A 14,018-nucleotide genomic window follows, 5' to 3' on the forward strand; every position below is an offset into this window, starting at 1 on the left:
ATATATTACATGTGTATGTAACCTTTAATCATGTATAGAGTTGTCTGTGAGACATTTAACTACATCACTAGGATAGTATCCACTTTCTTACACAGAGCTATGGAAGTCAGACAAACCTGGTTAGTATCCACAGTTTTGCTAGGAGAGATGTGAAGCCTGTTACTCAACAGAAGGCAGTGCCGCCAGCTGCAGTTGTAGCTACTCATAATGGCATAATCAGGAAATAACTAAACTTAAGAATATAGGTCAGTGTGTCTCACTGGGGCCCTTTGGTTACTCAGACTGGCAAACCATGGAAATAATGAACCCATACACAGTATAGCATGGTGCCTCCTGCTCACTAGGGCCCCGTGGCTACTCAGACTGGCATACCAAGGGAGTAATGAACTCATAAACAGTATAGCATGGTGCCTCCTGCTCACTAGGGCCCCGTGGCTACTCAGACTGGCATACCAAGGGAGTAATGAACTCATAAACAGTATAACATGGTGCCTCCTCCTCACTAGGGCCCCGTGGTTACTCATACTGGCTAACCAAGGCAATAATGAACCCATACACAGTATAGCATGGTGTGTCCTGCTCACTAGGGCCCCATGGTTACTCAAACTGACATTACAAGGGAATAATTAGCCTTCCGTACAAATTAGCACATTGTCTCTTACTCACTAGAGCCTTACGATTATGAACGCCAACAGTGACCTAATAAGAAAATAACAAATTAGAAATGTATAGAAAGAGATGAATAATAAAGGGGCACAATTATGCAGCTCCTCTATCATTAGCTTCTTTTATGCAAATATGTTTTTTTGTTAATTAACAACCACTAGTTCAGGTCTCTGATTTAATGTGTAAAGGCATAGGCATTCGTTAGACTATTTGCGCTCCTGTTTCCCACAGGCATTTGCACTGCACAAGAAATTACATTCATCTGAACCTCTTCACCTCCTTTATCCTGAGAGCCATTTCAGTGTTTATAAAGGATTCGGTGCTAAAGTGGATGTATAACTTGGCCATGTATGACAATCAGTGGGATGGACTTGTCTCCTATCAGGTAAGATTAGTAAGCCTCTGACTTACTACACCTTTTAGGAAGTTGCATTCTTTACTTTGATCTAACCTAACCTCCAAGCCTTTGCTGGTGTCTCCAAGGCAGGAGACTTAACTCCCAGAGATGTTTTTTCAGATGGAGAAAAGTTGAGTGACCTGGAACCCAAACTCTACTAACTGTCCCCATTACAATGTTCCCCTTAGGAGTCCTTGAGCTGCCGGCTGGTGTTTGCAATGATGCAGTATTGTGTGGCGGCCAATTACTACTGGCTCCTGGTGGAAGGCATCTACCTACACACACTGCTCGTGCTCTCGGTGTTCTCAGAGCAACGGCTCTTTAGACTTTATCTCTGTATTGGATGGGGTGAGTAGAACATAGTATTCTCTGTGGGCATATTATATATCCTACTACCCACCAATAAAGGAAGATACTATCTGTATCACAGGAGGCTGATATTCTCCAATTTTTAGGAGATCCACTATAGTACAGGAGGCTGGCATTCTCACATATGAGGCTGATTTATATGATATAAATATATAAAGGGAGCAGTAATGAAATAGAGAAAGTACAGAGAAGAAATATATATAGTTATTAAAATAATATTTATTGTTTCTAAGCTTTTGCATTCTGGGCTCTTGATGCAGCACACTTATTGCAGATCTCCTTTCAAGCATTGTAGGATGAACTGTTGGAAAAGCTGCTGTAATTGCTCCTCTTCTTCTCCTTTCATTGTTTCATTGCTCTTTGGTCTCTGTGAGTCTTGGTGTTCATGGTCACTCTCAGAGTGGTGCAGCTTTTTCTTCTTTTTAGCACTTATAGGCTCCTCCTTCTTTTTACTTCCTCTCCTACTGAGTTCTGCTTCTTCCTCCATGTTATCATGGGTTTGAGCAGGAATCTGTAACCCTTCGTTTTCTCTCTCAGCAGGGGCCTCATCTTTGTCCTTTTCTTCCTTCTCTCTGCTAAACCAGCGTCTATAACAGAATTCTAGTAGATAGGCAAAGACTTCTGGTAACAAGATGCCCTACAAGAAAGGAGAGAAAAACATTATTTAACCCAAGGGAAATTGTTCCTTTATTTCCCAAAGAGGCTTCCTATGGAATAGAGCTTTATTCCCTTTATGATATAGTGAATAAAGTACCCCCTCTTGTAAATTATAAGGATATTATAAGTTGCCAAGGAATTTCATGGCCATATAAAAACACGAGGCCAAAGGCCGAGTGTTTTTATACAGGTCATGGAACTCAGAGGTAACTTCTAATATCCTCATATTTTGCAACTTGGGTACTTTATTTATTATAATACACACGTTAAAGTGAGTCATGTGACAGAAATGACATCAGAACTCACCGTTTATAAGGATATAATTTACAAGATATTCATGGCTTTTGTGTATTATATTAATATATGCTACTGAGAGAACAACTCACTAGCAGTTGATGGGATAGAGTAGGAAAGTCTGATTCCAAAGTAACTCACTGATACTCAGTCTGATTTAGATATTAAATTGTTTCTAATGACTTACCAAAAGGATTCCTTTCACACTAGTGCCATTCTCAGTATCTCTGATGAGGGTCTCAATATAAGGCACAATTAGTTGGAATTCCTACAACAGAAGAACATCAGTTAGTCAGACAGTTGGACCCTCAATCACTGACATATCAGTACATTAGGGATTGGTCAGACAATAAAAGCCATTCCAATCATCTAATGTCAGACCCACTATGTAGATGATATTCTCATCTTACCTGAATGATGGCGCTACTCAGCTCTGGCTCTCGGTTAGTGAGCTGACCCTCTATAGGTGGAATTGTACAACGCAAGCCCTGCAATAGAAGAGGATCAGTGATTTACACAGTGGAACAATAGATATAATATCAGTATATCCCATAATAACATGCAGGGCCGGGCCAACTCACTGGCGTGCCCAAGGCAATTCCCTCTCATCACCCCACCCCCGCTCATTTGGTTGGCTGGGGATGTAGGAGTGACGCACCAGGAGACGTGTAAGAGGTCGAGACATCCCGGGAGGCGTAAGAGGGATAGTGACGCGCTGGGAGGAGTGGGAGGGGTAGTAATGCGGCGGGAGGAGTGAGAGGGTTAGTGACACGGCGGGAGGAGTGGGAGGGGTAGTGACGCGGCGGGAGGAGTGGGAGAGGTGATCCTGTGCTGGTATGGGTGCGAAACGTTGGCAGGCTAGAGACTAGGGGCAGCAAGGCAGAATAGGTACGTGCCTGGTGCCCCCTTAACTTTGTGCCCTAGGCAAGTGCTTCTTCTGCCTACCCCAAGTTCCAGCCCTGATAACATGTTCCCTTCCTGCTCCCTGTATAGAGCATTGGTAACACATAAATCAATACTGACTTACATCACATCTTATGTCTGTAGGAATCAGCAGAGGGACTGGTCTGATCTCTTCCTGTACAAACAGGGTATTGCCGCACTCTACATCCTCTACATAACCGGCCTTTTCAACAGACACTGGGCAAACTGGCAAACTGAGCTTGATGTAGTTGAATCCTTCAGTCACATAATCCGATGTCTCAATATGTTCTTTGATATTTCTTTCCTGTAAGAGAAAAGTATATGGATCAGATGTTTGGGACATGGTGCTGTACATTGTATAGAAACCTCTCAGCAAACTCATAGGTTACTGGTAAATAAACAAATAACACTAATAAAAGTAACCCACAATGGCTCAGATACAATTCCCATACATGGACTCATGAATATGAACAGAACTTACTCGTAAAAATCCAGTTAGAATCAACAGGGTGAAGATTAGTGGCCTCATGTTCGCATTCAGTCACTAATCTGACAATCCCAACTGTAAACAGCCCTTATACCAGCTTGTGTCAGGGGCACCATTATGAGGTCATCACTATCAATCATGGCGACCTTTGTGATGTCATCACTAACAGTTATGCTCATGTGACATTAACTGGCAAAGATCAAGTTAGCTATCTGGGCATTTATTTGCATAAAAATAAACTATGGATAATTTCCAAAATAATATAGACACTTTCATAGAATATATGAGTTGGGGGGAGGGTGAAATATAAAATGATCTTATCATGATAAACTTTTACTTTACTTTCAAATATTAATGCATCGAATCTAGGATTTGGTTTGGTATTCAGCCTTTTTCGGCAGAATTTGGCTGAATCCTTGTGCCTGGCCGAACTGAATCTGAATCTAAAAATTACATGACTTTTCTTCACACAAACAAAGGACAAGGAAGTCAAAAACAAAAAGTTTAACCGCATGCACAGCATGGTTCTCTTTCACCCTGCCTGTCGCTAATATGCATCTGCAAATTAGGTTGTTGATTTGATTCAGTATTCAGCCAATTCAGGATTCAGACAAATCCCAAAATAGTGGATTCAGTGCATCCCTAAATAATGTATTCTATCATGTAATGATATAGAATGGAGGTATCAGTGTGGGACAGGTTGTACATAGTACAGTGCATAATACAACAAACCCACACAATAGCAAAATAAATATAACAACCCCAATATAATGATAGGAGACCATAGCAGCTCCTAAGCCTATATATATATCTTCTCAGTATAAAAAAAGTATTAAAACAGAACTTACTTGTAAAAATCCAGTTAGAATCAACAGGGTGAAGATTAGTGACCTCATGGTGGCATTCAGTCACTAATCTGACAATCCCAGCTGTGAGCATCTTTTATACCAGCTTGTGTCAGGGGCACCATTATGAGGTCATCACTAACAATCATGGTGACCATTGTGATGTCATCACTAACAGTTATGCTCATGTGACATTAACTGCCAAAGATCAAGTCAGCTATCTGGGCAGTTATTTGCATTGAAATAAACTCATTCGGTTGTCATTTATTTTGCATTACTGACCATGATATATGAACTCATGTATTAATTAGCTGTTTTACTTGAAGATACATTAGATAAATCCAAATCTTTAGCAAGTGAGTAAATAAATGGCTAATTATTGATTACTGATAGTACAGTGATTATCTATAAACTGGTCATATTACTATTTTTTTTTTTTTGCAGTATGAGGGTATAGCCTATTGTGTACCCAGAACATTCCTTCTCTGTATATTTGTATTTATACATATGGGTAGGAGCTGCCATATTGTTTCCCTGAGATTGTACGAGGATACATTGTATATTGAATATAGAACGTGATAGTTTATCCAGTTACAGTTCGATTTGTACAATACAGGGTGTATTTTGCTGAATAAGCAGGACAAACATTTGGGCCTAATACAACTGAACATGTTTTTTTTTCTCTTTCTCAATCCCCTCTAATTCCACTTGCAAGGCAATCATTCCTACTAGAATTAGAATAATGCAAATAGCTAATAAAAACCAAGCAGTGAAATAATGAATTCAGTAGCTCTGACTCAATACGTCGTTTCACCGAGAAGCAGAGATTAGATGAATCTAATTACTAGTTGTGTTCATTAAAGGAATACAATTCCCATGAAATCATTGAGAGATCTGAGAGAGTGTTTGCTATGGAACCCACACAGCACATTGCTGCTCTGATATTGCCAAAGTCAGCAGAAAGACTCCATTCTGCACAGGAGCAAAGGGGAAATCATCCTAATGGGGGAAAAAAAGGAGATTTCACCATCAGTGTAGGAAGGGTTTCTTTAGTGTAAGGGCAGTTAAGGTTTGAAATTCTCCACCAAGAGTGGGACAATAAGCAATTCATTGGTGGGGAGGAAAGAAAATCTCACTATCCGCATAGGAAGGGTTTCTTTATTGTAAGGGCAGTTTCTTTATTGTAAGGGCAGTCAGGTTGTGGGATTCCCTCTCAAGAAAGGAGAATGAGTGATTCATTGGTTGGGAGGAAAGGAGATTTTACCATCAGCATAGGAATAATTAATTATAGTAAACTGGTTTAGCAAAACAAGGGAAACTTATCTTTAAAGAACAACTCCCAAAAAAATTTTTTTCCCTAAAGAAAGAAAATCTAATATCCATTCAAGCCTAAGTCTCACCGGGTTTATAGTTCTGTGTAACTGTCATTTTGTCTGTCTGTCACTGTCTGCTCTCTGTCTCTTCCTGCAATGTAGCAAAAGTCACTTCAGTTCTGTTAAACAGCTGGATTCTGCTATATTGTTTCAGGAGTCATAAACAGCATTGCAGAGAATACAAGCAGCCGCACAGATGCTGCTTTCAGTAGCACTGTGTTCTTCGGAATTACAATTTATTTTTTTATACAAAAGGGCTTTTGGGTGGAGTTCCCCTAAAATCTACACTAATGGTTTAGGACTGAATAAGGAAAGTTGCTGCCCTGTTCTATGAGCACCAGTAGTTGGCAATCTGAATGATGAGCAACAATGGGTATGACCCCTCTGTGCCCCCCCTCTGTGTATCCTAATGGAGAGGTTATTAGTGAAGCTGCTGTGCAGGGAGAAGGTAAGTGCTATAAAGCTGCCCAGTTATCCTCATTATTCTGCCAATTATGCCATTATCTTCCATTCCTCGTTACCAACCCAGAACTGTGGCCCACTGTCACCCCAAACACACAATAAATCTGTTATTAAGCCTGAAAGTTGCTTTTCTTATATATATTATATTCGTTAATAAATAGCAATATTTGCATTAATATCACAGATGGGGTGAGTTCACTTGGGGGGGATGTAAGGTGAATCCATACAAGTTTAAATCGTAGCACTATGGGGGGCACCAACATGGCCGGGGTGGGCAGTTTAGAGACCAGAATGGTTGGCATCTGATTAATCAGTGTTTCCCCACAGAATTCCACCATAATAGCAGGAACCTACTAAACTAATATTATAGTATATGGCAAAATATATTGACATTAAGGATGCACCGAATCCAGAATCCAAAAAGTAACGCAAAGGGCAGGGAGGGAAATTGCGCTACTTTTTGGCACAAAACAAGGAAGTAAAAAAAGTTTCTGCCTTCCCACCCCTAATTTGCATATGAAAATTATGATTCGGATTCGATATTCGGCCGAATCTTTTGCTAAGGATTCAGGGGTTTGGCTGAATCCAAAATAGCGGATTTGGTGCATCCCTAATTGACATTATATAATATATATATAATATGGCATGATATAATCAACAGGCTTTAGAATATTCCGTCAGTTTCTGGGATTTTGTTCATTTTTGTTGCATCTAAATGTTTGGGTTTCTTCTGTAGTAGCCGAAACGCCTCCCCCCTCCCCCCAGCTCTTTAGCAGAGAAGATTTGTGCCAGGGAAGATGTCCCCAGTAGCCCCATTTTTTTTTTAACTTTATTTTTTTGTGTTTTCATAATTGAAATGCAGTTTTTACAATTAGTATAAATGGAACTGTAATAGTCAACATCTTGGTTATACACTCGTTATAAACAGTTATCATACAGTGTAGATCATTGCTGCATATAATAATAGTTAGCATAAAAAGTAAAAAGAAAGAAAAACCAGAACATAGAAACATAAAAATGCAAATTAAAAACAAAATTTGGGACACAGGTTTGTCAAGACTGTCACATAGATTCTGCAGTGTATTGTTTCTTGGGCATTTACTGGTCCTAACAACCAGGTGGTGGGAAACAGTAAATCCAGTTGGCCCATATCTCCTCATATTTAGGCATCGTTCTATTACTTAGGGCAGAAAGGTATTCCATCTGTTTTAGTTCCTATATTTTATTCTGTAGGTCCCTTTCCTTCGGGGCAACCTTTTGTTTCCATTTCTGGCATAGCAGCCTCCTGGTCGCTGTCAGAATATGATTCATCAATTTCCCCAGGAGAAAGGTCCGTGGCTCTCTCAAGCTTTCTCAACATTTCCCAGTAGGGAGTAATCTTGGGACAATCCCACAAAATATGACGTAGATGGAAGATTTCTTAGCGTTGTCTTATCTTCCCAGTATAACAAGGACCATATTTATATTAAGGTACCCCTGTGTCTAGGGTGGCAGGTTTTGGGGGATTTCCGTAGGAAAGAGCTGGGGGGGGGGCGGCTGGCTGGCTGGTACAAGTGACGTCACTTCCACGTGGCGTGATGCCAGTTCCGATACGTCCGTGTATGTGACATCACGCGAACAACACGAACACGATGTCACATGTGGCACGTAGGGGCGTGTTTAGGTCCGTTGCCTAGGGCAGCATCGGACCTAAATACAGTCCTGAGTATACCATATATTTATACTTAGGAAGTCATCTATGGGTATCTGTATTAGTATATCATAGATGTTGGATTATAGCCTCATCTTTTACTCATTCCCAGCACATGCTTTGGGCAGCTGTCTGTTTCCTGAGCTTAGGGAACCACTCACAATATATAAGTTTAGCTTCTCACCAGCAGCCCAGAGCCCACTGAGCATGTGCAGTGCCACTGACAAAAGTTGCCTAACAAGACCCAAGATTTGGAGCTGCCAAACCTCTGGGCTGGTACATTCAGTGTAAGTTCAGCATATAAAATAGAACATATTTAGACAAATTGTTAGGGCTTAGCTCTCGTTTAAGAAAAAACATCCTTTCTACTAATCTCATGGGTATCTCTGTATCCCATGGAAAGATCTACAGGTGTGTATATATATATATATATATATATATATATATATATATATATATATATATATATATATATATATATATATATATATAATAAACAAGAGCCATGAATATGGAAAATTATATTCTTATGGAAAAATAATTCCTCCAGAATACAGGTTTGTGTGATGGAATTCAGAATATTCTTCTGTTTTTGCCTCACTCATTTCCTCTACATTAAGGGGTCTTTAAATGATCACTTTGAATTAATAATGTCCTTTCATTTGTTAAATCCATAGCAGAATAGAGCTGCACTCCTATCTCTATGTGTCACAATTTACCTGGGTGTCAGTGATTCTCCTGCGACTGTGTATCCAGACTCCCAGCTATTGACACAGAGAAAAGTCACCTCATTTATCAACACTGGGCAACTTTGCCCGTTGGACAGCTACAGCAGGTAGAACAGCAAATGCAACAATTTTTTTGGTTGCCATGGGTTACTGCCCATGGGCTTTTATGCCCAGTGTGTAGTGGGCACTGATGTATCTACTTGTGATACAGTGTTACACATGGAGTTCAGGCTCAGCAGGAATATGTTATGTGCCCAGTTGGCAATGGAGCTTTGGCAGGAATATGCTATGTGCCCAGTTGGCAGTGAAGCTTTGGCAGAAATATCTCAGCTTGGAGCAAATTGTGGGAATAGTAACAAGTTCAGGGCAATTGCTTGATAATTACATGTTCAGTCTACACTTTAATGGGCCAAGCCTTACCCATGGGAATGTCCCCTGATCTGCGCCAGTCAGCAGTAGCCTTGATTGAGAGCCCATATCAAGTGCCAGAGTCGCTGCCAGCTGGATGAGACTTTGTTCAGGCTGAAAGAACATCTCTAATGTGTGTTCTAGGAAATGTGAGTACCCAGGTCCCAGACATCAGTGGCTCTGTGCCAAGCAAAATGCCATAGACCACAATTAAAGGCATTGACGTGACTCAGAGAAGATGCTCCTCTGCCCCAAGCAAGGAATTCTGCTCTCAGTTCTGGATTCGTATTGGATCAGAATGGCCCAAGCAGTACCCACATACAAGACCTGCTCTCCAGTCCAGGAGGAGTTAGTGAAGACCAGGGTGGATCCCGGCTGGAAATGTTTTAGAAAAAAAGATTTAGTCAGTGCATTTGGGGAACTCTTTTTTGCTGGAACATTTCTGGCTGTGACCCAGTTCTGCACCTACTGAAGATCAAAGAAGACTGGAAAGCAGAGGAGAAGGCTCTGATGTACAATACCATGCATATACATACTGTGTGCCGCACACCTACCAGCCACCTTCAGCCCTAACTTCTACCCTACTGCTTCCTCCTTCTTCTATAAACTTCAGTTTGTTTATATATCCTACTTCCAAATGTATTTTCTGCTCTTTATCTTACACCTTTGACTTTCCCCTTCTACTGTCCTTTCTCCATTCCAGTTTTATTATAGAATATCCTCTGTCAATCTGCTCTGCCTTCATCTGCCATGCATTGTGCCCTATTCTACCACCCTATTCATTTTTCCCCACAGGTTGATTTCTCCTTTAATATCCGCTTTCTTAACCCATTCGTCTACCCTTTCATCCTCTACCCTCTTCCCTTAATATCTGCCTTCTTCATCCATTCTTCTATCCTTCTCTCCTATACCCTGTTTTCTTAATATCTTCCTTCTTGCCCCATTCTTCTATCCTTTCCTCCTCTACCCTCTTCCCATAATATCCACCTTCTTTCTATTCTCTACCCTCCTCCCTTAATATCTGCCTTATTGTCCCATTCTTCTATCCTCCCCTACCCTTTTCCTTTAAACAGGCCATGTAGTGCAGATTTTATTCTTTGTACGACAAAATATTGTTTGTTTCAATGTAACAATCTACAACTAACCATTCAGATTACATAAAGCAGTAAAAAGAACAAATCAGATGTTGTTCTGAACGTTAAATGATAGACAGCAATCGTATGAAGATAATGTTAAGCAAATAGTAGTGACACCCACTGATATCTCAATACTATGGGTCTATTGAGTCTATGGCCAGTTTTAAGCTCCATTTTCTTGCCCCCTCTTTTTTATTTCGCCTCTTCTACCCTCTTCTTGCTCCTCCCTTTTATCTCTCCTCTCTACCCTTAATCTCCATTGTGCCCACAAGGTTGGGCAGTGGTGGATCACAAGAGGGGACTGGACTGCAGAAGGCAATCAGTTGTGGCAGCAGAAATACTCACTGGAGGGGGTTGGCAGGGAGGTGCGCTGGAGGAGGGCCCTTTACTCAGCTTTTATGGTGGGTCCCAGCTAACCCAGTCCAATACGGCCCTCTTCCCTTAATCTCTGCCTGCTTGTCCCCTCCTTTCTATCCTCCTCTACCTACTTAATATAATGCTTTTCCCACTACCTCCCTCCCTTATAATTATCCCTTTCTACCCATTTACCTTATTCCTTTCTCGTACACCCACATCCAGTGTGCCCTTACGGTAAATTGTGTGATTGGATATTTGTCCCCTTTAATTCTAGCATTAACCCCCCCCCCGCATTCCAGCCACCACAAACCATTATGCCGAGCCAGTAAGCTCATGTGGGTTCAGCACTGGGTGCCAGAGAATCCCAATAATATTTGGCAGAGATTGTCTATTTGCAATAAAGAGACCTGAAAGAATATGCAGATTGGCTTGTGGACTCGTTCACCCCAGTTCTGCACTATCTGTTACGGTTCTGGGCCAGTGAAATCAATTTATTTCTTTATGTGAGTGAATGTACCTGTGGGGCCGCTGGCACATTATCCTTATTGTGTCTTCCTTTCAAGCCCAGAATGTGGGTTTTCATGCATTTATATGACTGATTTACCTCCTGTTCCAAACGCTGCCAGTGCCAATGGATTAATTCCCTGTGACGGGGGGCACTCACAGATATATATATATATGCCCTATACACACAGCATTGTAAAGCCATGCCCCTCCCTTGAACAAGTCTTTGCAACTTCTAAATTAAAGGGGATGTAAGATTTTTCACAATTAAATATACAGAAATAAATCTAATTCTAGACAACCTCCCAATATCCATTCATTCCTCTCTTCTCACTGGGTTTTTATGTATAATTGTCATTGCTACTGTCTGTCTCTGTTTGTGCCTTTCTATTCTCTGCACTGCTGGCTCTGACTCTGAAACAATGTATTTAACAACTCCCTATATCCATGCATTCTTCATTCTCCCTGGGATTGTAGTTGCATGTAACTGTCATTTCTATTTTCTGTCTGTCTGTGACCATTTGCACTGCTGGTTCTGCCTCTTCAAATAAGGTTGCAGAGTTAACTCTCCCCCAACAAAGACAGGTCTGTTATTCACCTGTTTCTGTTACATTTACACATAACTTAAAAAGCATTTGCAATTAAAGACAAAATGGTATTTGGAGGTCCTTAGAAAAGTAACTCTTAAAGGAACAGTAACGTCAAAAAATAAAAATGTTTTAAAGTAATGAAAATATAATGCAGTGTTGCCCTGCACTGGTAAAACTGATGTGTTTGCTTCAGAAACACTACTATTGTTTATATAAATAAGCTGCTGTGTAGCAATGGGGGCAGGGCCGCCATCAGGGGGGCACAGCGGGTACAGCTGTACCGGGCCCGGCAGTCTTGAAAGTGTGAAGGGGGGCCCGGCCGCTCTACACTACCTGGATTGCAGGGCCCTTCAAAAGAAGCAGCCGGAAAAGAGTTAACAGGCACGACTCCGCTGCCATCTCTGCAGCACAGGTCTCACAGCATTTCTGCCTGCCTGTGTGAGACGGCACACTGACCAATAGCAGCGGAGGTGTGTCACAAACCTGCCTCTTCCCACTTGCTTACTCAACCAGGCGCTTATTGGATAGTTTCTCCGTTTGATCCCGTGCCTCCTCGTCAATGACAGGTCGAATGCTAGTGAGGGAACGTCACTGCTAGCAGTCATCTTAAAACAGGTCTTTTTTTTTTTTTTTTTAACCCCTAACCACCAATGTTTTTTGTGTTACTTTTTTGAGGCACCATGGACACCAATGTTTTTTTTTAAACTTAAGGGGGGCCCTGGCCAGCAATGTTTTTTTTTTTAACTTATAGGGGGCACTGGCCACTTTTTCTCTTTACTTGTGGAAGGGGGGCTAGCCACCAATTTTCTTTTTAACTTGTAGGGACATGCTAACCACAAATGGCTTTTTATAACTTGTTTTTTATAACTTGTTTAGGGGGGGTATTTTAGCTATGATGAATGTGTGGCTTTTTTTAATGTGATGTGGGTGGGATCTGGGGTGGGGCTTTGGGTCATGCTGGGGCGGGGACAAGGGGGCCCAGAATATTTTGTTGTACGGGGCCCCGTGTTTTCTGATGGCAGCCCTGAATGGGGGCAGCCATTCAAAGAAGAAAAAGCTCAAGTTACACAGCAGATAACAGATAAGCTCTGTCTGTCTAATGGTGTTATCTGTTATCCATTAGCTAACCTGTGCCATATAGACTTTTTACAATTTCCGTCATTGCTCCACAGCAGCTTGTTTATATGAACTATAGTAGTGTTTCTTAAGCAAACACATAAGTTTTACCAGTGCAGGGCAACAGTACATGATATTTTCATTACTTTATAACACATTTTTGATAGACATATTGTCAGTTTCCCAGCTGCCCCAGGGATGTGACTTGTGCCCAGGGCTGCTCCGGCCATGAGGCAAGGAGAGAATCTTGCCTCAGGCGGCATGGAGCGGCCAGTTACCAAGGGCGGCAAAAAGCCGCCTCTGGTAACTTTAAGAGACAAATTTCCGTTTTGTTAAAATGGAAATTTGGCTCTTCTAGTGCAGCGAGCGCTAGTGGGACTTGGCTTTTACTATTGAGTGTTGTTCTTAGATCTACCAGGGAGCTGTTATCTTTTGTGTTAGGGACCTGCTATCTCGTTACCTTCCCATTGTTAGGCTGCTGGGGGGGGGGGCAACTTGCAGTTCAGCAGTAATAAGAGTGATTGAAGTTTATCAGAGCACAAGTCACATGACCAGGGGCATCTGGGAAATTGACAATATGTCTAGCCCCATGTCAGATTTCAAAATTGAATATAAAAAAATCTGTTTGCTCTTTTGAAAATTGGATTTCAGTGCAGAATTCTGCTGGATTAGCACTATTAACTGATGCGTTTTGAAAAAAACATGTTTTCCCATGACAGGATCCCTTTAAGGAACCTGTATTTTCCTGATGTTAAAGAAGAACCATACAGCTTAGATTGAAAGCTCTAATGGGCAGGGATCTTCTTCCACCTGTATCTGTATATGTATTTATTGCAGTGTTTGTCTTCCCAGGGTTGGGCTGTATTACCCAGAATGCCTCATACTCGAGGACATGAAATAATCCTGATGGGATTTTTCTGTTCTGTCACTGCCTCTCAGGTTATAGTCAGTCCTGTTGTAGGAAATGATTTCTGTTGGAGCAATGACCCAAACTTGTATCTTGTACAACGGAATC

General features: G+C 41.3%; 1 protein-coding gene across 1 annotated transcript in view; it reads left to right on the forward strand.

The window, feature by feature from the left end:
- Positions 1 to 14,018, forward strand: part of glp1r.L (glucagon like peptide 1 receptor L homeolog) — a 146,297-nt gene that overhangs the window by 98,403 nt on the left and 33,876 nt on the right. Inside the window, exons 7-8 of the mRNA XM_018262711.2 lie at positions 898 to 1,051; positions 1,252 to 1,411. Coding sequence (XP_018118200.2) covers positions 898 to 1,051; positions 1,252 to 1,411 — 314 coding nt within the window. The remainder of the gene's footprint in view (positions 1 to 897; positions 1,052 to 1,251; positions 1,412 to 14,018) is intronic.

This window comes from Xenopus laevis, chromosome 5L, assembly GCF_017654675.1.
Source record: "Xenopus laevis strain J_2021 chromosome 5L, Xenopus_laevis_v10.1, whole genome shotgun sequence".
Classification (NCBI taxonomy): domain Eukaryota; kingdom Metazoa; phylum Chordata; class Amphibia; order Anura; family Pipidae; genus Xenopus; species Xenopus laevis.